At 55.3% G+C, this 24616-nt stretch overlaps 1 protein-coding gene across 1 annotated transcript in view; it reads left to right on the top strand.

Moving 5' to 3' along the window:
- Window positions 1–238: 238 nt before the first annotated feature.
- The window catches only part of SCARA5 (scavenger receptor class A member 5), a 129508-nt gene continuing 105130 nt past the window's right edge, over window positions 239–24616 (top strand). Inside the window, exons 1-2 of the mRNA XM_062213578.1 lie at window positions 239–611; window positions 6120–6237. Of these exons, the coding sequence (XP_062069562.1) occupies window positions 6126–6237 (112 nt within the window). The 5' untranslated portion in view covers window positions 239–611; window positions 6120–6125. The remainder of the gene's footprint in view (window positions 612–6119; window positions 6238–24616) is intronic.

Here is a 24616-nt window from a genome sequence, read left to right as displayed (position 1 = left end):
TGCTATTCCCCCAGCAGCATTCCTAAAAGTATTTTTTAGCAGGACCTTTAGAGCAGTCGCTGGAGCCCCAAGGCCAAGGCTGACTTTGCAGCTGTGGGCGGGGCAGGTTGTCCCAGTGTGGGGCTGCAGTGCTGACGTTAGCCACAAGAGGGGGGCCGTGTTCCAGATCCCACCGCCAGCGCCTCTGCAATTGCTCCAAGAACTTTATTTTAAAGACTGGTTGCTGGAGCAGCTGCACTTCACATCTCAGTCGGTACCTAGCCGAGCTGCGAGTGCCTGCACACAGCATCTCCGACTGCTGCCTGAGGCTGACCGGGAGGAGAGGCACCACGACAGGGAGTCCCAGGGGCAGGTCCCAACCTGGCCGCGAGATCGACCCTTGCCTCCCCTGCTTGCCTTGCAGAAGCGACCCCGGGGTCTCGCCCGGAGACAAGTCACTGGGTGCCCCTGCAGCCTCCTTCGATGACTCCGTTTGGATCTGGCTAGCTGTGGGGACAAGCTCTGAGGGGCTGCTCGGATCGCAGCGCGGGGGCAGCCAGCTCTCGGGCCACCATGACGAACGCCGGGAACTGAGGGTACAGGTTCTGCAGCCTCAGCAGGGGGTCACTCAGGTGAGTCTCAGCACTGACTTCGCCCTGCACCTACCTGGCACGGCATCCCAAGGCAGCTGGAGGAGACGGGGATGAGCTGGGTGGAGCTCTGGGTTTGTGAGTCTTTAGGTGGGGCCTGGTGGTACCTGCTCCAGGTGGGAAGGTCCCAGCTGTCTGAGCCTGCAGACATTGGCCAGCTCCCATCAGGCTGCCTGGGCTGGAGAGTGTGCGCCTATGTTTGGGTGCCAGAGAGAAATCATTGTATCAGAGGGAACTCTACCTGCTTCATGCTGCAGCTTCAGGAAGTGGATGATAGAACGGTCGGTCCTCCACGTGCAGGGAGCACACGTGTGCCCACTGGCGGGGCCTCTGATGGGAGAGAGGGGGCTACTTATAGGCATCTGCACCTGTTCAGCTTTGAGTTAGGATTTAGGTGAACAGAGTATAGATAGAAGAGGAAAGAGTTTGAAAGCTATGAGCCGATTCTCCCTCTGGGACTGCATGCATGGGGAAATCTGCTTGGTTTTGATGAGTTTAAAACCAGGCACTGCGAGGAGAGGCTACAAGCCTGAGAATCCAGAGGAATCATCTTTAGAGCAGCAGTGAGGCTTGTGCCGACCCCTGGGCAGGAAGAAGCGACTGAGTCCCTCTGATGTCCAGAGACGGGCTTGGAGAGTCAGGGTCCAGACTTCAGCCCGTGGCTGGTTCCCGACTGCCTTGCAGAGGACGCCTCGCGCCCCCGACGGCACCACACCCCCCACCCGGGAAAGGCTTGTTTCTGGGAATGAGTGGGCTGGAAGGAGGCCTCTGGAACCTTGGCAGGGTCAGAAGATGCTGGGGGTGTTGGTGCCCGTCAGACTCGCCCCACCTCTCATGGGTGGCCTTGTTACAAGGCCCGTCTGCACGCCTGCATTGTCTTGGGCACGCGCTCACGTGTCCCAGAGGGGCTGGCACATGGGGACCTCTCCGACTTAGGGATGAAGCACCTGAGGCTGAATGAGGCCAACCGACTGGGCCAAGTTCCAGGAGTAAGAAACAAGAGTCAGGGTGGGAACCCCCATCCTCTGAGCTCCCCACTCCCCAGTGCCTGCAGCGGCCTCCTGGTGGTGGTGGGTGGAGGTGGGGAGGAGGGTTACGCAGTTTGATGGTTGGGGGCCTTTTCAGCTCTAAGATGCAAAATCTGGAAATAGACCGTTGCTCTCCCACCTGTCCCTGGAACATTGGGAGCGAGTCTCCCACCCCTGAGAGGTAGGTCAGGGGTCCGTCGCTGTGCACAGGGTAGCCTCACTCTTTGGCTTGGAATGCTGATGCCCGACCACAGTCCCTTGTCCCCATCCCTTCCTCAGAGCCTCTCCTTGGCCCCAGGCCACTACCTGCTGGGGGGACATGGGAGGACCCTCTGAGCAGCAGCCCTCTCCACCGGGTGGCCTGGGACCCTGAAGGTGGCCACTGAGAGTGGCTGACACACATTTGCTGGACCAGCCGATCCCATGCCCAAGCCAGAGCTCTGGGTGGGAAGCCCCTGGCCAGCACCTGGTCTTGCTCTGTATCTGCCAGGCCCTCCCTCTCTGGTCTTGGTTGGTTTCTCTTTAAAATGGGAATGATGGATTGCCCAGGCCGCCTGCCTGCCCCCTCGTGGTGCGACCTGGAGGAAGTCACAGGGAGACCCCAAGGGCAGGCCCTCTGCCCCGTGGGGCGCGTGTGCACACCAGCAGTTTATGCTGTTGTCGCCACACGGGACAGTCAGCTGCTCATTGCCTGAGAGCACGAATGTGGCCCAAAGCTAATAAGACCAATGACCTGAGGGTCCCAACCCCTGTCCCCCACCCTCCAAGAAAGACAGAACCTCAGACAGAACCCGAGCAGGCAGACTGGGCCTCGCTTTCCTTCCCAGGCAGCAAATATTAGCAGAGTCGGCTGAACACTTGCACACTCATCCCCCTCACATCTGGCTCTGCTCGGGCCCCAGCCCCTCTCCCCAGTGGGCTTCTCTGGGCTCTTGCTCAGACCAGCTGAGGGGTGTGGAACGGGATGAGGCGGGGCCGCCTGTACATGCATTCCAGATAACACGTATGCATTCCAGTTCTGGCCCAGGAGCTGACCACAAGAGGAGGAAGATGAGGCGCCACTCCCCAGCTCCGCAGGGACAGCACCCACACTGCTCTGCAGGATCCCGGGCATCAGGGCAAGGGTGCCGGCTCTGGCAGGGCAAGGGTTAGCACAGGCGCCAGAGACGCTGGCCTCCTGCTGTGCAGCTCCCCAGAAGGGAGGCCAGGCGGAGGGAGCCCACACAGAGATCATAAAATGAGGGAGGGTCCTCTGCAGCTTAACAGCGATGGAGCTGCCCAGGGCCCCACCTAGAGGCCCTCACTGGGTGGAGGGCTTGGGCGGAGGGGCGGTATTAGGAGACTCGAAAACTGGATACCACGGCTGCGCTGAGAGGCTGGGTGGGAGGTGTCTGGCCAGGGCGGAGAGATCCTGGCAGTGCTGTGGACCACCCCCTCCCATCCCTCCCACAGGCTGGAAGGAAAGCCTGCAGAGACCCGGAACACTGTGTGTGTGTGTGTGGATGAGAGTACTTCCAAAAGTTCTGGTGTGTTTTTGCACCAACATAAGCTTATCCTTTAATTCCATTTTCCCATGAATGTCTCGACATCCCCCTGTGCCCTGTGTGTGTGTGTGTGTGCAGGGGACATGTAGTCTTACACTTGAGATGAAAGCAGAAGCTTTCTGCAGTAACTGGTCCGCTCTGGCTGCTTCTAGCCAGGAGAGGTGTCTGGAGGTCAAGTTCAAGTCGTGAGAAGGAGGGGTGTGCGTGCTGCTCAGCCAGGCAGGACGACTCAGCTAGCGCCTCCCCCTTCCCACCCTGCCTCTGAGCTCTTCAGCCAACAGGCACCGTTCCCCCCCACTGCCACCTGCTAGGTGCCGGTTGTCTCAGGCTGGGGTCCTGTGGGGCCCTCTGTGCTTCCAGCCTGCTTGCCCCTTACTGGGCCTGAGACCCATCCTCCTAAGGGGCTTTTAGCTTCCAAAGGATCGATTTATTAAAAAATAGATGTTTTTGGCTGAATATGCAGATAGTTAAAGAGTATCAGAAATAAAGGTCAAGATAAACTCACGGCTGGCACTGAATGAAAGCAGAAAGGATTTGTAAAATCTGTGCATAAAAAATCTGTGCATACATATAAGAAAAAGAACGCAAAGTACTTTATGCAAATGAACACATTGGCTTTGAGAAGGGATTTTTTCCCATGACATAGAGCATGCACTTGCATCCCAGGAAGTCCAGAGAAGCCGCACAAAATGCCCACAATCCCCTCCAGCCCAAGTCCTGCCCAGGCTCACCTTTCCCTCCGGAGCAACCTGTGGCATCTCTGATCTCTGGGTCCCTTCCTGGAGCTCTGCGGGGAAGACCTGAGGACCCAGCGAGTCAGCCTCCGGGTCCCGTGCAGACTCCAGCTCTCCCCGGAGAGGCTGCTCAGTCCCTCGGTCTGCAGGCCCCACTGGGGGCTTCCAGGGGAGATGAATCCTCGCTGTGGTTTCCCTGGGCCATGCCAGCGCACTTGGGTTTGGGAGCCTCACTGGGCTTCTCCACTGTGTCGGCTGGTGCCCTTGCATCCCACTCACTCCCCATGCCCCTTTGTGTCCAGATTCCCTCGTTTTCTACCTGGAAGAGAAGGCCAGGTCTCTGTGAGAGCGCTCCCTGGTATCCTTTTGGCCCAGCTGAGTTGGCTCCCAGGCTCCTCCCCCGCGTGACCACTTGGCTAAAACCACGTGGGTTTTAGACGACACATTAGGGACAGATCCCGCATGGGGTGTAAGTACACAGTGACTCCTGTTGCTGACTTAACAATTTGACACTCCTGTTCATGGCGTCAGTAATCTCCCTGGGCTCTAGTCATGAGTTGCCAGGGCTATGGAAGCCTTTAGAGTTCGCTGACTTTGATATTGTTCCGATAGGGTCATAGTCAAAGTGGAGGTTCTCTCCTCCCTTCGGAGAAGGGTACCTCCTTCTTTGAAGGCCCCGTTCTTTCCACTGGGATCTCACTCACAGAGATCATTCATTTAGGTCTTTTTTTTTTTTCCATGATATCTTGGCTTTCCATGCCTGCTATACTCTCATGGGCTCTTCAGCCAGATCTGAATGCCTTGAGGGCTGATTCTGAGGCCGGAGTGCTGTCTAGGACATCTGCCATCCTATGAGTCTGCTGTGTATCCCACTTCCCATGTTGGATCTTTCTCTCCCTTTTTGATTCTATCAGTTAGTATTAGCAGATACTTGTCTTGTTTGTGTGATCTCTTTGACTCTTAGACCTATCGGAGCTATCAATTGTGAGCTGAAATTGATTACTTGGACTAGTGCGATGGCATTGGTACATGCCATCTTGATGGAATTGTGTTGGAATCCCCTGCACATTTCTGACTCCACCATTTGCGGCCAGTCCGATTGAGCATGTTCCTAATTGTTCATTTCCTCCCTCTCTTTTTCCACTCTTAGATTTAACAGGGATCACTTTTCAGTTAAAATTTAAACACCTGAGAATAATTGTGTGTTAATTACTGAGTTCAACCAATAGTACTAGAACAACAACAACAACAACAAATACTAAAAAGGATAGAGTATTACATTGTACATCTAAAGTCAGGACAGGAGCTGATCAGTTCATTGTTGCTTATAGAGTCCATTTCACTTAACAGGTTTTCTCTTTGGCGCTCAGTTGTCACCGATCAGGGAAGCCAAGTGATGCTAGGACTGGTACTGAAACAGTATTTTTATACTTTGCGTTTCTGTGTGGGCGCAGACTGATGAGGTCTTTGCTAATTATATACTGAAGTGATCTTCTGTATATAAAGAGAATTGGAAATGAAAAAAAAAAAAAAACAAAACAACCTGGTGTTAAAATGGAAATGGCATAGAAAATTAATTATTTTGAAAAAAAAAATTATGTAGGATCTCTGTCTTTAATGTGCTGTACATTGCTATTTAATGCTATAATTAGTAATCCAATGGTAGTTTTTTCACTTGATGTTGCTATATGGGCAAAATGTTGAAATCTTTACCTAGTATATACTAAACTGATCTTCTGTATACAAAGAGAATTGAAAATGAATCTTTACATGAATGGAAGGGGAGAGGGAGCGGGAGGGGGGAGGGTTGCGGGCGGGAGGGAAGTTATGGGAGGGGGGAAGCCATTGTAACCCATAAGCTATACTTTGGAAATTTATATTCATTAAATAAAAGTTTAATTAAAAAAAAAAAACACGTGGGTTTGCTCTTCCCCAGTTCAGGGCTCCAAGAGTTATTGAAAGGAAGGGACAGAGCCCACCATCAGAAAGGCCCACAGGGTCTGCTCGTCCTGAGTGCTGGGGTGCCAAGGACATGGAGGATGGCATTGGATGCCTGTACGTGCAGAGAGGCCCCAAGGTGCACGCTCAGGGACACGGGAGGGAGTGGGTGCCTTCCACCCCCACCTGTGGCTGATCCCTGTCTCCCCTCCCCCACTCCCTTCTTCCCCCCTGTGCTGCTTGCAGGGCGTTATGGAGAACAAAGCCATGTACCTGCACACCGTGAGTGACCGGGACACCAGCTCCATCTTCGAGGAGCCCTTTGATGGCAGGAGCCTGTCTAAGCTAAACCTGTGTGAGGACGGTGAGTACTTCTGACTCTGTCTTAGGGAGTGAGATCGGCCCTGGGGGTGAGGAAGGAGCACCCCTCTTTCCAACCTTGGTATCACCCCGGGCCATGCTGACCTGCCCATCTAATGCCTGCAAGTGTTGAACTTCATGCTTTACAAGGTCTTCCATGCAATTTCCCACTCATTCATCATGACAAACCTGTGTGATCAGTAAGGTGAGTGCCCATTTCACAGATGGGCTAGTTGAGGCAGAGGACGGCATGAAGGCTCACACGGCTTGTGAATCATGGAGAGGTCCCAGCACTGCGTGTCCTGACTGCAAGGTGGTCAGTGAGGCTGGGGTCAGACAAGACTGTCTGAACCCATCAGCCCAGACCTTCTCCGGGGAGAAGCTTCCCATCTACTTCCCAAAGCCTGCCTGAGGCGGACCCAGCTCTCCCAGGCTCCTCCCTCCCCGGGGTCCTGCCAAGAGCGGTTCCTCTCCCAGTGACCCAGGAGGCCCTGCATCTTGGGGCTGGTGCATTGCAACAACTCTGGATCTGATGGATGCAGATTCGGCCCAAGGGGCCCAGAACACCCCGCCAGCAGCCGGGCCCTGCTGCACCCAGCACAGAGCTTGATGCCTGGCAGATGCTTGGTCAGCGCCCGCTGTGTCACAGTGCAGGGGGAGAGGGTAGCATCACCTTCACACCTAGGAGGGGCACAGCGATGCTCACAGGAGAATCTTCAAGGACTCCTGACTGAGCAGCCTAAAAAAAAAAAAATTTATGTATATTTGAAAGGCAGAGTTAGAGAGAGCGCTTCCATCTATTGGCTCACTCCCCAGATGGCCACATCAGTCAGGGCTGGGCCAGGATGAAGTCAGGAGCCTGGAATTCTATCCGGGTCTCCCATGTGTGTACAGGGGCCCAAGCTCTTGGGTCATCTTCTGCTGCTTTCCCAGGCACATCAGCAGGAAGCTGGATCAGAAGCAGAGCAGACAGGACTCAAACCAGTGCTCATATGCCATGATGCCAGCCCCAAACAGAGCCTTTATTCAAGGTTGTTTTTTTTTTTCCCTCAGCATCATATTTCGGTTTCCTCCACTCTGCCACCTGCCTCTCTTGAAATGACTCAAGAAAAACGGCTCCCTATCTTGCACCAGCCCTGTCTTTCCTCCCACAAGGTGCTAGGTGTAGGAAGGGAAGCAGGGTGGCTCAGAAAGGGAGGGAGTCGGGACAGTCTCAGCAGGGTGACCCCCTCTGCCTCACTCGCCCCGCTCTCCTGACCTGTCCTCCATTGGGGAGTTGGGCCTGCTCATCACTCCCCATCAGCACGTCAGCAAAGGTGCAGCGTCTCCACGCTGTTCACCTAGCTCTGTCTCCACTGGTGCTTCAGTAAAGAGGATTGATTTGGTGAGAGAGGCCTGGGGTATGGCCCAGGGGAGTGACTGGGCGATCATCAGGGCCGGCCTGGAGTGCTAGGGGGTCAGGGCTGTGGGAGACCTGGGGTGGGAGGTGGCACTGCTGCCTGTATGCCCTCGCTCCTTGGCTCATCTTGCTGCTCCTGTTACTGAGCCCCTGATAAGAAGAGGTCATTTGGACCAGGACAACTGAAAAGTAACAGCAAGCCCAGCCCCTGTGCTTCCCAGACCCCTACGGCCGACTTGGGCACACCCACCAGGGGGCAGTTTCTGTGTCCTGTGTGTGATGTCCCCTGGGCGCCTGCCCCTGACGGAGCACACACACAGCAGAGGCTGAAACCTGAGGGGCTGAGCAGGATACATCCCCTCTCTGGACCTCAGTGTTCTCATCTGCCACATGGGGGAGCAGCAGGTGTAGCTGAGCTCCTGTCCCATTCTGGAATCCTCTGCATACAAGTGGAGTGGGCATTGTATTGAGAATGTGGCCACTGCCCTGCGCAAAACCCAACAAAGCTGTCACTTCCATGGGAATGGCCGCCCAGGTCTTGCGTGGGTGGCCGAGGACCGGCCCCGCTCCGCTCTCCTGCTGCCGCTGGCTCTCATGCCAAATCCCACCTCCTTCTGGTCTTTCTTAAATTTGCCCCTGAGGCCTCCCTGGCTCCGGTACCCTAAGTCCACCTTCCTCGCCTTCCTCTTCCGTTTCTCCCATAGCCCTGTTCCCTCCCAACCCACGAGGCGTTGTCACTTCTCAAGTTTGTCATTCGTCGCGTGTTCCCTGCCACAACCACACTGGGCAAGGACAGGCGTCTGCGCATGTCCGTTGGTGGTGTGTGTGTGTGTGTGTGTGTGCGCGCGCTGTCGGTGTTTGGCGCAGCTGCTCGAGCAGTAGTTGCTGAATGAACGAGCGAGCTCAGGAGCTTAGGCGTGAACAGAGGAGTCCTCGAACCCTAAAGCCAGGGAAGTGAAGTCTGCGTTCCCTATTCGGAGCTGGCAGGTGTGCGCGTGCGGGAGGAGCGCAGGCAGACTGAAGTGTTGCCATTAAACCAGTGGCCTAACGGCGCGTGGGTTTCTGGTCCGATTCCCTCTTCCCCCGTCCCTTTCACTTCTAAGAGGAAAATGGTGTGCTCTGACTTGGGACAATCCTAGCCAGATTTGATCTGTTTCCAAAGGATGTGCTACTTCTTTTATCCTGGTCCCTGGAAAGTCCAACAGGAGAAGGGGAAGGGGGAGGGGCACGGGCGTGGGCAGGGGAGGGAGACGAAGGTATAGATGGGGGAAGGAGGGCGTTGGGATCAGGGCCATCCCATGGGCCTTTAGTACATAAAATTGGTGATGTGTTAGGCTGGGGAGGAGCTCCAATTTCTCAGGGGTTTCCTCCTTGAGTGTAGGGTGAGAGGGAGGAGGAGGAGGAGGGGACGAGAGATGTCACTTCCTCCTGTTTGAGGCTGATCCTGGGGCTATTGGCATCAGGGGGGGTCAATTTGCAAAGGGTGCAGGCCAGATATTGAATTCACAATTCAGGCTCTAATGCAGGTGCCGCGGCCATGTGCAAGCAGTGGCTGGTGGTGCGGTGCCTTCTGACCAGTGAGGTTTGTGGGCTGACTCCCAGGCCTGCGCCCGTTACCCCCAGTGTGAAGCTGTGGGCGCTCCCTGCCCCTTTCTGCCCCTGTGCCTGTGTGCCCTCCTCAGGGGCTCGCCCATCGTCCCCACCCTACTCTGTCTCCCCTACCTGACAGCACCCATCCAGCCTCCAAAGCCACAGTCCCCTGGGCTATCACCTCAGAGTCCTGATCTCTAAAGTGCTCCTCCGTGGTCCTACTGGGTTGGAAGGAGCCGTGGTACTTGGATGTGGCCACGCTGCTGGGCCACGTGATCGTTCACCCTTACCGCGCGGTAAAGATCCTTGACACCCAGAGGGGGTGTTGCTGTGCTTTGCATTCTCTTGGGACCTGTTCTTGGCGGGTGCTCAGGACAATTTGCTTGCTGGCGAGCGCCTTGCCCAAGGCCACTCCAGCCATGAGTGGCAGGGCTGCAGCCTGCCTGCAGGGCCCCTTCCTAAGAAAGGGGTTCGTCAGTGTGGAGTCCATGCCGCCCTCACCCTGGAACCAGTGAGGAGGCAGCCCAGGGGGTGGGTGGGAATTCACATAGCGACTCCGCCTTTTCCCTGAGAAGCTAAGTTCGGGGACGCAGCTTGGACCTGCAGCTCGCAGGCACGCTCCCCAGCCACTCCGAGCCGAATCCTGGAGACAAGCTCATGAGGAGACGCTCAGCCAGCCAGCCAGTGTGAGCATCTGCACGCAGGCCTCGAACCTGGGCCTTTCCCTGGTTAATGGTCCCCCGGCCCCCCAACACACACACACAATCAGAAAGCTGGAGCAAGGGCTTTTGGGTTGCAGGAGCTGACCCGTCACATGAGGCGGTGTTCATGGGAGGCTTCGATACTGGCGTGCTCCTGTTTCCCGGGCGTGGGCAGAAATGACAGACTGAGAGAAGTTCCACGAGGCAAGGGAAAAGCCTCGCCTCTCTTCTCCGCCCACACTGCCATCACTCCTCCCCTTTAGTGACGAGGTGAGGGGACAGAGTGTGAGAGCCTTGGCTCCTCCGTCCCCTGCAGGAGAAGCCACCTTGCCCACTTCCTGCACGTCTCAGCCCCAGATCTCCTCCCCTGCTCTGTGACGCCCACGGGTCCTCCTCCCCCCAGCACCCTGGACTGGGTCCCCTCTCGGCAGCCTGTCTCCTTCTTTGCATCTGAGTCTCCATGTCAGCACCCCCCTCGGGGCCCACTGCCCACAGGAAGGTCTCAAAGGCCAGGACCTCGAGTCTTCCGGGCAACAGCACCGGGTCCACCTGTGGTGCTGGACCCTCTGGGAAGGGCCGATCCCCAGTGGGAACACCAAGGTACTGGAGCCAGCCCCAGGGACCTCAGCGGCTCCCATACAGCCTCTCTCGGCCATCTCTGCCTCTTACCTGCTCCTGAACAGAGGCACAGCAGGGCAGGCTGCCAGAGTCCCTCTTCCCTCTCTCCCAGCTCCGCCTTCTACCCTGTTCTCAGTTTCCCCTCCTCTCTCAGCGTCCCTCTTCCCACCTTTGTTTCTGCCTGAATAGCTTCGAGCCTCTCCTGTCTGGCGCCCGGAGGTGGAGGAGGCAGAGGCCTGGGAGTGGGTGGTGCCTGGCCGGGCCTGGCTTCTCCGAGGCCCTTTCCGAGGGCCAGAGAGAGGTGTTAGTGTCAGGGAAACATTGCAGCCCTGCTGGCCCCGCGGCCCCAGCCCCTTCCGTGCGCGTGTGGCGTCATCCGTGGCCGCAAATGGGAGGCTGGCGGAGGTAATGAGTTGCACATGCCGCTGGCGGCAGCTGGACGCCTGCAGCCCGGCCGCTTGCTGGGTGAGGGGCTCCCCGTGCCTGTGTTCCTTCCCTGTAAAATGAAACGATTCTCCTAGGGGAACCCCCCCATCCACCTTCTCATCCATCAAGTCTCCCTGGTTCATTTGGCCGAGCTGAGGGCTGCCGGGCAGCTGCCCAAGGATGGGAGTGGATTTCCTGGGAGGGTCTGGCTGGGGCCTCACAAGGGGTCACCGCCCTCTCAGGTTGGACCCTTGGGCCCCCGTGCAGTGGACAGGCGGGGATATTAACTCGTTCAGTGCCGCAGCACACCCAGGGCCTCGGCCTTGGCCTTGCTGTGGAAGAGCAGGAAGCAAAGCTGCACTAGATAAGACTGCGGGCCCTGGGGCTCCTGGTCTCTCTTGCCCAGTGGGCCTGCGGCAGAGATGGGAGTGCTTGGTGGAGTGGGCGGAGCCTGGGCATGGCCACGTGTCAGGCTGGGCTTGAAGCCATGGACCACTCAGGCTCCTGTTGGACTTCGGGCAGTCAAGAGCAGGATCCTCTCTTTGCCTCTCTGCTCCTGCTTTCTCTGTGCCCCTCTGCCTCTTTGTGTTTGCCCACTGGGGAGCCCTGGCTGGAGGTGGGAGGAGGCAAGAGAGGTGAGCTGCGGTGTGGGCTCACTAAGGCCAGTCACCTCTCGGCTCAGCTTCTCCCAGGCCGCCCTCTCTATGCGGGCATCCTTCGGCCAGCACTGCCCCCATCCCCAACAGGCGGGGATGCTTACAGCCCGAGGATACAGCCCTCATGGAATGTCTTACAACTGGCCGCCCCTCTACTCCTGTCCTTTGTCAACCCTTTGAAGTCTCCCTCATCTGAGTGGGCCTCGGTTTCTGGGGTCCCCCAGCCCTTTGATCCTCAGTGTGCTCACCCACAAAATGAGACCGGTGTGATCAACCTCCCGGGAATTGGGGAGGGTGAAGCCACTTCACCCTGTGAAGCACTTTGCACACAGTAGACCCTCAACCCCTGTTTGTTTCCCTTCTTGTTTCTTGGGGGGGGGTCCCCTGCAAATCTTGGGGAAGAGGGGGAGATGGAAAGGAAGATAGGGAGGCCGGGGTCTCCAGGAGCAGCCCCGCAGCATCTCAGGAACCCCGCCTGGGGTCTGTACTGAGGCAGCTTTCTGTCTGCCGCACAAGCAGAGCCTTGGCTAGCGCGTCCTTCAGGAAGCCTGGACTCCTGAGGAGTTGAGATGCTCTTTTCATCCTGTTTCCCAAATACTAGGATCGCTAAGGAAGTCCCTTCTGTGGATGCCGGGAGCCTGTCCTTGTCCCCAGCCTGATGGGAGCTCTGTTCCCCGGGGGGTCTGAGGCTTGCTGCAGGAGGGGCTGTCGGTCCCTCGCCTGCGAGGGTCCAACACAGTCACGACACGGTCACCGTTCATCGGTTCTCAAGGAACTTTTACTTGTGGGGGTAAAAGGAAAGTGGGGAGAGGAGAAAAGAAGAGGGGCCGCGGCGGCCGCGCCCGCCTGCCCAGATCCCAATGTCCCTTTATGCCGATATCGTCCAATCAGATGAAAGGGCGCGTACAGCCTCAGGTCGAAAGTTCATCTGTTTCACCTGGTTCTTCCTAGTTGTTTATGCAGAGTCCATTCTGTTTCATCTGTTTCACCTGGCTGTTTTCGTAGGCCTTGTGGTCGACCGATTGCTGCAAACCATGTAGATGAGGAGGTTCTCACAGGTGGCCAGCCTGCGGTTCCCCACAGCTCCCCCTTTTTTGTTATTTATGGCGCCGTAGTTGTGCCCGTCTTAGGTTTCCAGCGACGTGCCACTTGCTTCTTAAGTTGCTAGGGGCACTCGCCAGTGATTACCCGTCTTTGGCTACCGCTTCATCATGCTAAGCCATATCTGTTGCTGAGGGTCAGAGCGATACATAACAAGCATAGCCTGTCGGACCACTACAGATATTTAAGGAAATTTGAAATTCAAGTCCTCAGGACAAAAGTGATTAAGCAAGACCTCAAGTAACAATGTTCTAGGACCGCTTTAGTAAAGTTAGCATGTGGTCCATATAATTGTACTATTTGTAATTCCTTCAACAGTTTATGGTCTGGGGGGTCCATCCCCGGTTGCCCTGCGCGTCCACTATCACAGGGAAAGCCTGATTTATGTGGTGATAGTCTTCCCACTTAGGGGGAGTGCCTCGTCCTCCTGCCTGTTTTCCTCGAGGAGGTTCCAGGGAGAAGCCCCCGCCTTTTGTCTTGTGAAGGAGTCCTCCGGAGGGGGGAGAGTCTTGGTTCGAATAGGGGGGTGCAGAAGGAAGGGGTCTCATCCTCCCTATCTCTCTGTCCCAACCCATGTTGGTCCTCTGTCTCTGTCCTCTTTGTCTCCGTCTAGGCTCCCAGATTGAGATTCTCTGCGTTTCCTCTAGTAAATCAGCCCCTTCATCTAAGAGGGCTGCTATTTCCTCCGAGTCATTACTGAGAGCTTGGTCGATCAGTTGCCATAACTAAGGACTTCAGGCGATTGCTCTGCTGCCCTCAATTGTCTTCCGACCCCACGCCATTGTTCCTGTTCTAACTCACCGCTTTACAGCGGCCGATTTCACGGGCGTCCCCGCTTTTTTAAAAGACAACTTGGTTGTCGAGGAATTCCTTTTTTCCGTGGTACCAACCCTAGACTTTACCGCCTAGACTCCCGTGTTTTCCACACGTTCTAGTTTTTTTTTTTTCCCGGCACCAACCCTAGACTTTACCGCCTAGATTCCCGTGTTTTCCACACGTTCTAACTTTTTCCTGGTACCAACCCTAGACTTTACCGCCTAGGTTCCCGTGTTTTCCACACGTTCTAATTTTTTCCTGGTACCAACCCTAGACTTTACCGCCTAGATTCCCGTGTTTTCCACACGTTCTAATTTTTCTTTCCTGCTTCCAGCGACCGGTCCGACTATCCGAGTCACGGCACCATTTGTCGGTCCCTCGCCTGCGAGGGTCCAACACAGTCACGACACGGTCACTGTTCATCGGTTCTCAAGGAACTTTTACTTGTGGGGGTAAAAGGAAAGTGGGGAGAGGAGAAAAAGAAGAGGGGCCGCGGCGGCCGCGCCCGCCTGCCCAGATCCCAATGTCCCTTTATGCCGATATCGTCCAATCAGATGAAAGGGCGCGTACAGCCTCAGGTCGAAAGTTCATCTGTTTCACCTGGTTCTTCCTAGTTGTTTATGCAGAGTCCATTCTGTTTCATCTGTTTCACCTGGTTGTTTTCGTAGGCCTTGTGGTCGACCGATTGCTGCAAACCATGTAGATGAGGAGGTTCTCACAGGTGGCCAGCCTGCGGTTCCCCACAAGGGGCCTAGGAATATGTTTCATCCCCACAGTGCAGGGGCCAGGGGCTCCTGGGGGCACTAGGGAAGCGGGAGAGGGCCACAGAGCCACTGTGGAGCCAGCCAGGCTGGGCTCGGACTCCAGCTTTGCCCCGGCTGACTAAAAACCTGGGCAAGCTCTGAGCCTCCCCTGCCCCAGGAAAGGGCACCCTTACGGCACCCAGCTCGTGGGCTCACTGCAAAGGCTGTGTGTGTTATTTTCCGGTAAGTCTTCCTGCCTGGTGTGGGCGATCCTGGGGTGGGTCTTAGGCCCTCAATCCCTTTCCTTTTGCTCTAGTACTCATGTGTGCACCTCTAATTCCTTGGTGGCCTGTGTTTTTGGTCTTCAGAACAGTGGGCTTTGTTCCCACCGCATTCCCAGGCTTACCTGGTGCCGACTCCAAGTTTGAGATAATAGGCGGCGTGGCTGCTGTGCTCCAAGTCTGGAAGCCCTGGCTTCCTGCCAGCTCTTTCCCCGGCCTTTGGCCTCTCCCTTAGCACTCGGGCTGCAGCTCTGGGCCTCTGGACCCCCTTCTGGAATGCAGGCTCTGGAGAGCAAACACTGTCTTGGGTTCATCTGAATGTCTCTGAGACCCAGCCCTGTGTCTCCCACATGGCGGGCACCTTGGCTTGTTGAGTGAGTGCACGCGGTCACCAAATCCAGTGAAGACCAGGGTAAAGTGAGGGAGAGAGGGGGGCGAGGCTGAGACAGATAAAGCAGATGGTTTTGCAAAACTGCTGTGCATGTAGAAATAGAAGGCTCCTGCCCTCAGGGGGCATGAAGCCCCCAGTGGCACAGCTATGCAAACAGAGCCAGTGTTGGGGCTTGATAAATGTGCTAACGGAAGTGCAAGGAGCCCTACGGGAGCCTTGGGGAGAGGACCTCCTGCAGGGACAGACACTGCAGGGAGACCTGGAAGGAGGAGCTGGGGAGTGGAGTGCAGGGGGCTGGGAATGCCTTTCAAGCTTCCCAGGGCAGCAGGTGCGGCTCCGGCAGAGGCCACGCAATGGTAAGAGGTGAGGAGTTGCTCACCCCCTGAGCTCTGCTGGGCCTGGCACTGATCTAAACACTTTACACTCGATCCCCAAATGAGCTCGCTGCGACGAGTCTCGTTTTCACACCCAGTTACTCATGTGGTGCTCAGGCAGCCGAGCCTCAGTCACCAATATCACAAAGAAGGATGGGAGTACGGATTCACTCTGCAGCCTACGCTCTTAATTATGCTGTAGCCAAAACCAAGGAAGGACGCCTGCACTGCCCGTGGGAGTTTGGATCTCTGGAGGTACTGGAGAGCCCGTGCATGGATCCAAAGCAAAGAAAGGCTAAGACCTGGCTTGTGTTTCAGAACGGTCACTTCCGCTGCAGCAGGAAGCGAGTCTTTTTAGGGGCAAGGTCCCAGACACCTGCAAAGTCGAGCCAGTGGAGTGGGTGTAGAAGAGCCAGGTTGCAGTGGATGTCGTCTGACTTGAAAGACCGCAAAGCAGACTCTGTGTCCCAGGTGCCTGACTGTGAGCTTGGACAAACCCTCAATGGGATGGTAGAAGGGATAGCAGGTTGAGTCCAGTTAGAATAATCTGAGTGAGGAGGAAGTGTTGTGACCCAGTGCTGCTTGGCAGGCTCTGAGGAGGTGAAAAGAGGGCCAAGGAAGAAGCTCTGCCTACGCTGTGCTGTAAGGGCCAAGAGGCCAGGGAACTGAGGGAACAGCAAGGGAGACTGAGGAGGAGCAGGTGGGAGGATGCCAGAGGGAGGGGCCAACTGTCCAGGCCAAGCTGGGAGAGCACTGAGCACTGGCCGCTGGGTGGTGCTGTTGGAGGTCAGGGATGAGCTGGTGTAACTGATAGCACTGCGGTGACAAAGGACCAGGGATTGTGTGGCTTCAACAACAGACATCCATGTTCTCACTGTTCTGCAGGCTGCATGTCTAAGATCATGGGACCAGCAGGGCTCATCTCTCTTTCTTTTTTTACAGTTTACTTATTTTCACTTGATTTTCAGAATCACATTCACACACACAGACACACATACACACAGACATCTGCCATCCTCCGGTTCACTTTCCAAATGCTTGCAACAGTGAGGGCTGGGCCAGGCCAAAGCCAGGAGCCAGGAACTCACTCAGCTCCCCCTAATGGATGCCAGGGACCCGAGTACTTGAGCCATCATCTGCTGCCTCCAAGGGTGTATGTGTGAGCCAGAAGCTGGACCAGAGGCAGAGGTGGGACTTGATCCCAGGCCCTCCAACCTGATGCCAGCGTTCCAAGCAGCGGTTCAACCCACCACATCACAACACCTGCTCCTGGTTATTCCCCCGGAGGCCCTCCCCTTGGCTTGCAGAAGGCCCTCTTCTCGCTGGGCCCTCACTCTACCCTGCTGCCCTGGTGTCTCTTCCTGTTCCTACAGGAGCATCAGCCATGCTGGGCTAGGGCCCACCCAGGGCACTTGTTCAACTCTGAGCCCCCTTTAAAGGGCCCCATCTCCACATACAGTCACCCTCTGAGATGCTGAGAGTTAGGCCTTCAGCACTTGAACTTTGAGGGGACACAGTGCAGCCCCAAACACCTGGCAAGAAGTTTCAGTGAAGCTGGGGTGGAGGGGGCTGGCTGTCAGGGCCACAGAGAGGAATTGGAAGCACAAGGTGCGTGCCATTCTTTTCCGAAGTTTTGCTGTAAAAGGGGACCAAGAAAGTGATTGGAAAGGAGAGGTCCATAGAGACTGTATTTTGTCTTAAGATGGAAGAACTAGCAACGTGGTTCAGGTTGACCAAATGATACAGGCCAAGGATGGCTCTGGGTGAGCAGGATTGCTCATTACCACCTCGAGTAACGGAGGGGAGGGAATGTCAAGCGCAGCAGGGGTGTTGGCCTCAGCTGGGAGCAGAGAGAAGGCTCAGAGGCTGGCAGATGTGGCCGGTGACTGCTCTGTGGTGGGGCTTCTGGAAGCCCTCTCCTCATTGCCTGTGTTTTCTCTGTCACGTTAGAAGAGAATGAGAAGGAAGGAGGAAGTGAGAGGCAGTGTCCAGGAAAGGGAACATGGGAGGGACAAGGAGACCGGGACAGGACCCCTGGGGGCTGAGTGCAATTGAGCTCAGGTAGCATGGTGCCACGGTGCCACACTCAGGGTCCTAGGCTGAAGTCCCTTGCTCTCATAGAATACCCAAGACTGGGTAACTTACAAAGGAGATAAATTTATTTAGTTCGTGCTTCTGCAGGATGGAAAGTCCAAGGGCATGGCAGCACCACGTGGTGAGGGTTTTCATGCTCCATCATACCGTGATGGAAGGAGACAGGGTAAGTGGGCATGCGTGGAAGAAACAAAGCACAAGGCAGACCACCTTCCAACCAGCACTCCTGTGAGAGTGAACCCATGCCACTGAGAAAGCCATGAACCCCACTGAGCCCCCTAATCACTGCTTGGAGGCCCCACTGCCTCTCAGTATCATTACATTGGCACCAGGAGTTTCAAAGGGACAAAGCACATTCAACCCACGCACTTGGCTATGAGGGTGGAGGTGGGAAGTTGCAGACTTAGCTCGAGCCAGGCCTGGGGTTTGGCTGAGTGAGCGCAGGGAAGCAGGAGAGGGACGAGGGAGCTCAGGGTGTGTGTAGAGTTGATGACATGAACCATAGACTGAGTAGGAGACAAGGTGAAGTGAGGAGCTCAGGGGTGAGATGGCGCAGGAGCACTGGTGCTGGTGGCCAAGGGAGTGCAATAGAAAGACAGGAGATGGTGCTTACAAAGTGAATGCGTGAAACTGGGATTAAGAAAGAGTGAATGATGGGTAAAGAGCCTTCCTAGAGCAGCAGTACCCAGTAGAAATGCCACATGAGCCACATGCTCATTTTTACTATTTCTTGTAGCCCCCTAAAAGGGTAAAAAGATGAAACCAACTGAAATAGAGCAATATATTTTACTGACCCAATATCTCCAAAACATTATTTTGATATGTCATCACTAGTAAACTATTGAGGCATTTTTATATGCCTAGTCTTCAAAATCTGGTGCATCTTTTACATTTTGAGCTTTCTCCACTAGAACTGGCCACCTTTCCAGTATGCAAAGTGACTGGTTAAGGCAGGGGCAAGACTGCCACCAGGAGAGGAGAGGGGGAGGGGAGATTTATCGCTGGAGCTTGGGAGAGCAAGGGCAAGATCCATGGCCCTGATGGGGAGGGGTGAGCAGGTCCCTGTGAGCCATGAGGAGGAGGGAACCCTCTGTGACAAGCAAATCCAAGCTGAGGGTTGCTAGGGAGGAGGGAGAAAACTGCAGTGCATAGAGAAATCCCCACCATGCCCTTAGGCTGGTTTGTTGGGGAGGATGGGAAAAAGTCCTCAAGGCAAGCAGAAAGGAGGACCAGGTTTCTTTTAGAACAAGGACGTGCAAGAAGTGTTCGGAGCATAGGCTGAGGAAGGTAACTGGCTAGGAAAGCCAGGTGCACACTGCGAGCTTTCAGAAGTTGGAGAGGGAGGTGGGCTCAAGGGAGGATGACCATGGCTATCTGTGGGTGAGGGGAGATGGGGGTCCTAGAGATCCTGGGGTTTCTGAGGGTGCTATGGATCCAATGTCTGCATCCCCCGAAAATCTCAGGGTCAAAATCCTAACTTGTAAAGAGCTGGCGTTAGGAGGTGGGCTCCTGGGACGTGATTGGGTCACAGAGATGGCTGCCTCCCGGACAGGATGAACGCCCTTCTAACAGAGCCCTCAGAGACGTCTCTAGGTCTCCTCCTGCCTGGGGAGTGCACAGTGAGAAGGCAGCCGTCTATAAGCCAGCAAACGGGTCCTCATCAGATACCAAATCTGCTGGTACCCTGGTCTTGGAATTGTAGCTTCCAGAACCATGAAGAGGAATGTTATGTGACTTACAACAATTGAAGTGTGCTATGAGTCAGTCCACGGCACTTTGCTCTAGTGGCCCAGCCGGGGCCGCAGCTCAGCAAGGGTGATGATCCTGCCGGTCAGTCTCAGGGTGCAAAGTCACAGGGAGGCTGCGGGGTTTGCTGGAAGGTGCCAGGTGTGCCCAAAGTGTAAGGTTCCCCACCCTCCACCCCCCCACAGTGCTGTGTAGGCCAGGGGAGGAGTGGCCTTGGCCTAGAGCACCGGGAGTTCCTTTTGGCTCTAGTGGAGGCTTGGAGGCGTGGCGAGGCGGGGGTGGGGGGGTGGGGAGGCAGGGTCCAATAGAAATGGTGATAATACTGGCTCTCCTTGATGGAGCACGAGGCACAGGCAGGAGCCGAGCACAGGGATCCCATAGAGATAGAGGATCTCCATGATTCCTCAGTGTGGATTGGGACTTCCAGTTTGGTGACCACACGATAGAGTGTCAGGTGAAGTAAATTTTCCAAGGTCACCAGACGAGTCAGCGGTGGAGCCTGGATTCAACCCTATGACTGCCTCGTCCTTAAACCCCAGCCCCTGGTCACAGCTCAACTGTGTCTCCTCCAGCCGTGCTTCTGGGAGTCTGTGTATAGTCCAAGGCCAGCAGCAGATGGGGAGGCCATGGGAGCTGGGTACTGACCCAGTGATGGCCAGAGAAAAGATTCTTTGCTTTCAGGGTTAGAGGTGGAGCCCTTCTGGGTCATGACGTGGCTTGGGGGTGGGCCGTGGGAGTGAATGGCTGAATACTAGGGACAGACGGAATGCATTATGCTAAGAGGTACTACTGGCAGGAAATTGAAGTATGTTCAAGGGACTTTGGATGCATGCATGACGACAGGGTCTTAAACGGCTTCTGGGGGACACTTAGGAGATGCCTTGGACCCTAACCAACTACAGTTCAGAGAATGTCCTGTCCACCTTGTCCCACTTCCAGGGTACTCTGGCCTGGAGTCTAATGCCATATGGCATTATTCAGCAGGAGTTTTTATATATAAACACACCCACGATGAGGGGGCCTGGCAGTGTTGGGCTGGCCTGGCCCCATCCTGGTGACATGGTTACCGGTTAACGTCAAGGCCCAGCCACAGAGCCACCTGGGGCCCAGGATGGCCCAGCCTTCTGCATGGTGTCCTGAAACCTGCCTACTCCCTGCTGTCTCTGTCATACCTCTTGCTCTCTGGCTTGAGTTCCCATCCAAGTCAAGGTAACCTAAGATGGCCCCTGTGGGCAGGAGCTGGCCGGAAGTCTGATCTTTACATGGTCTGTATTAAGTCCTGATTCCGCTCTCCTGACAGCTCAGTGGACACTGAGCCCCATTGTTCTGTCACTATAGAGAAGTCGTGAGGTTCTTGTCTTCACACAAGAATTCAGAGAGCAAAGTAATAAGGTTTTACTGGGGACAGGGCATCCATCAGAACAGAAGGGACAGACAGAGAGCGCGCCTGGTCACTGGACCGGGGGAGAGCAAGGTTACAGGGTCGAATGGCGAGAATACACTTGGGCAGGCCAGGCGGGCGGCTCAGCAGAGAGCAGGGGGCTAAGCGTGCAGTCTTTTTTTAGGCTCCCAGGTTTTGAAGGGAGTCTCTTTACCCCCTCTCCCTTCTCCTCCATGACAAAGGGTTTGTGGAGAGTAAATAGCAAATTCCTCCCCCGCAGAGGAGCTTCCCTAGGGCCTCTGTGAGGGTTTTATTGCCCCATGTTAGCAGGTCAGGTAACCCATTTGGTCCTGAGGAGAGAGAATGCTCCTGGGAGCTTTCCTTTGGGGGAAGGGTTAGGCCGTCGCAAAACACACCAAACTCCGGAGTAAGGGAAAGGGTTTATTGGGGAAAACCAGCAGGCTGGAGGGAAGGGGCGAAGAAGGGAAGAGAGAGAAGGAGAGTATGAGAGAGAGTATGAGAGAGAGAGAGAGAGAAAGAGAGGAGAGGAGGAGAGGAGAGCAGATGAGAGGAGCCAAGAGAGCCATGTGTTCAGGAACAAGCCCTTTTAAAACTTTGCTGGAGGGCAGGCGGGAGCAGCGAATCCCATTAGGATGCGGGTGGGGCTGACACTGGTGGTTGGGCCATGTGGCCACCTGGCTTCCAGCAATGGTGGCGGAGGGGGCTAGAGCCTAGGATGGTGCCAGGGTGTAGATTGCGCCATAGATAAAACGGCGCCATTTTCCTAACAGGAAGTGCTGGGACCACCTGGACAGTTATCAGGGTCTGGGCAGGACTCTGAATGCAAAACGCTGGGCTTCTGCAGATGCGCAGGTTTCTTCAGGCCCCTCTCTCACACACAGGCTGATTTCTAACTTCAACCAGCAACTCCAGGGTCAGCTTGGTGGGCTCAGGGATTGTAATAGGTGGAGGAGGGGCTATGACAGTAGGAAAAGCCAGAGGCCTGGAGGGGCCCCTGGCAGCTGTGAGTTGGAGAGGGACAAACTGAGGCAGCGAGGAGAAACAGAGGGCCATCTTCCTCGTTGAAGCTGACGCCCTCAGTCTGCAGGGGCCGTCATGATTCCCACACACCTCTCTCCCTGCATATCGGTTGTAGAGCCCTGTTCACTCCAGACACTGTCTGTCTGTGAAAAGCGATGTTGTAGTTTGTCCGGGACTAAAAGTGGCCCTGACTTTTATAACTAGCTAGTTCTCCCCTTGCTGGCGGCTTCTATTCTGGCGTCTTGGTTCCCCGTCTTGTTAGGGTCTCACTGTGTGCTCTGCCAAACGTTGGAATACCTGGAATACTGTTTCTTCCCTGCAGAGTCAGGGCCACTCCCCAGCCTCCCCGAGGGAGTCTATGAAAATGTCAACGTAGGGACAAGTGTTTAGCCTAGCAGTTAAGATGGCCTTGTCTTGCACAGAGTGCCTGGGTTCAATTCCTGGCTCTGACTCCTGACTCCAGATTCCTGATCAGGCAGGGAGGCAGACAGTGGTGATGCTTAAGGTACCTGGGCTCCTGCCTCTTACCTGGGGAGCCTGAATTGAGTTCCTGGCTCTTAGATTCAGCCTTGACCAAGCCCCAGTCATCATAGGCATTTGGGGAGTGAACAAGTGAATGGGAGCTCTCTCTCTCTCTGTCTCTCTCAAATAAATTCAAAAATAATTTTACAAACAATATCATACATTTTAAGATGTCTAGGCACCCAGCAGGGGTTAACCAATACGGATTGATAGCAGGGATCCTGGCAGAGGGTTGACAGGCTCAGGCAAGAAGAGCACCACCCCCTCGGTCAGTGGCTATGGGCAGAGTGTGCCTGTCTTGGGGCCATTCAGGGAGGTGTCTGCTGGCCTTGGCTTGTGGGCGTGCTCTTTCCCCCCTCCTCTGTGAATGGCTGTCCTGGGAAAGGACTTACGTTTTGTGGGTATGAAAATGGTGTTCTTGGTACTCTGTTTCTACAAAAGTTTTCAAAGCTCCAAAGTCTTGTTTGTAACTAGTGCAGGCCCTAGATGCTAAGAGATGAGGAATCTTTAGTTGGGGGAGGGACGCAGTTCCATCACCAAAGAAAACCCCAGAAACAGAACAGCTCCCCGGGGCAAAGGTGAGCAAGCTGCTGGGAAAAGGGTGCTTCTCTTCCTGTGTTCTCTGGTTGCAGTTCCTGTCTCGATATAACAGAAGAGATCAAACAGCCAGGAAGCCCCCCCCCCGGGGGGGGCTGCCTGAAGCAGCATACTTTTCCAGGATTTGCCAATCACAGGTCTGGGGATTGGTTGTCTTAAGCAGCGGAAACTGTCTCTTTTACAACTGAACTAAGTGGGCAGGGTGGAGATGCGCTCCGGAAGTCCGTTCTCTTAACCACCGCCGCTGCTCATAAACGTGTTGCTGAAAGTCTGAGTGCCCCTGTATCCCTTCCACTGCCTTTCCCGTCCCTCACACCGTCATTCCCTCTCTGGACCTCCCCTTTCCTCCTTCCTATAAAGCTAGAAAATCTCAGCTCTGCCACTAGCTTGGCACAAGTGACCTCACTTCTGAGGTTCAGCTTTACCATCTGCAAAATGGGAGCACTCGTGCCCATCTCCGTGATGCTGTTGTGCTCAGAATTAATGCATCTAAAGTGCTCAGGCTGGGAAGCTGTTACATCACAACGTCACGTCGTCGTCCTCCAAAGCTGTTTTAAAATGTGGGTGAGACCGGCGCCGCAGCTCAATAGGCTAATCCTCCGCCTGCGGCGCCGGCACACCGGGTTCTAGTCCCGGTCGGGGCACCGATCCTGTCCCGGTTGCCCCTCTTCCAGGCCAGCTCTCTGCTGTGGCCAGGGAGTGCAGTGGAGGATGGCCCAAGTGCTTGGGCCCTGCACCTGCATGGGAGACCAGGAGAAGCACCTGGCTCCTGGCTTCGGATCAGCGCGGTGCGCCGGCCGCAGCAGCCATTGGAGGGTGAACCAACAGCAAAAGGAAGACCTTTCTCTCTGTCTCTCTCACTGTCCACTCTGCCTGTCAAAAAAAAAAAAAAAAAAAAAAAAGTGGGTGAGACAGAGTGAGGCCAATAGATCAGAGGACGACTGCCACGAAAGGTAGTTGGTTATTCACAGTTCCCAAGGGGAGAGAGCTCGCAACGCCAGGGGGAGCCACCAGGAAGGCCACGGTACAGTCAGGAGGCAAAGGGAATGGAGGAAAATCTGGGCAAGAGTTTTCCTTATGGTTTCTGTGGGAAGAAGAGCGTGAGGCTGGATAGGCAGGCTCCTGATTCCCTAGTCTGAGCGATGTCATCAGGCTCTGACCACACGCGTGGGCCTAGCAGCCTGGAACCTGGCGCTGGGGTGACCACAGCAGAGGCCTGGAGTACGAGAGCGCAGTGAGCGAGGTGGCAGGACCGAGGCTCTGGACTGGCTGGCTTACGTGGAAGGCGTGCTCACAGCGGAGTCCTTTATGGCCCCTCAGAGTCTGCTGACCTAGGGAGGGACAGGCTCTCAGGGAGGCCAAGCATCAAGGACGGAAACTAGAAAACGACTTTACTGTAAGCACTTAAACAAGGCACGCACGGACAACCAAATGGATCCAAATGCCCAGCAAATTTGTGTTTAATTAATGCACATTTGCCCCCTTTACTTACAAGCAGCCAACAGATGCTAACTGGGCACCTGCTGTATGCCTGGACCTGTGGGATTCAGGCATAGAGATCTGTGAATCAGACATAGCTCCTGCCTCTCAGAGCAGACCCTAGACAAATCTAATGCTGTTCACTGATGTAGGGATGCAGTCTGTTCCCATTATCTGCTGTGCCACTGTTGACGACGATTTCCCAACAAAACTCTCTGTGTGATAATTGTGGGTTCCAGGCCTCTGCCCGAGGATCCAGGGACTTGCTCGCCTCAATCCCATACAGCAGGCCTTCCTGTCTTCAAACCAAACACTCACGCGTCAGTCCAAACCCTCTGGTAGTGAGTGTCGGGAGAGTGAGAATGAGACTGGGGTGTTGATCTGCTCCATTCATGCCCAGAGTAGAAACCAGTTCATCAAACCAAAG

The sequence above is a fragment of the Lepus europaeus genome, chromosome 16 (assembly GCF_033115175.1).
Source record: "Lepus europaeus isolate LE1 chromosome 16, mLepTim1.pri, whole genome shotgun sequence".
In the NCBI taxonomy this organism is placed as follows: Eukaryota; Metazoa; Chordata; class Mammalia; order Lagomorpha; family Leporidae; genus Lepus; species Lepus europaeus.
This window is presented reverse-complemented; position numbering and strand designations above follow the sequence as displayed.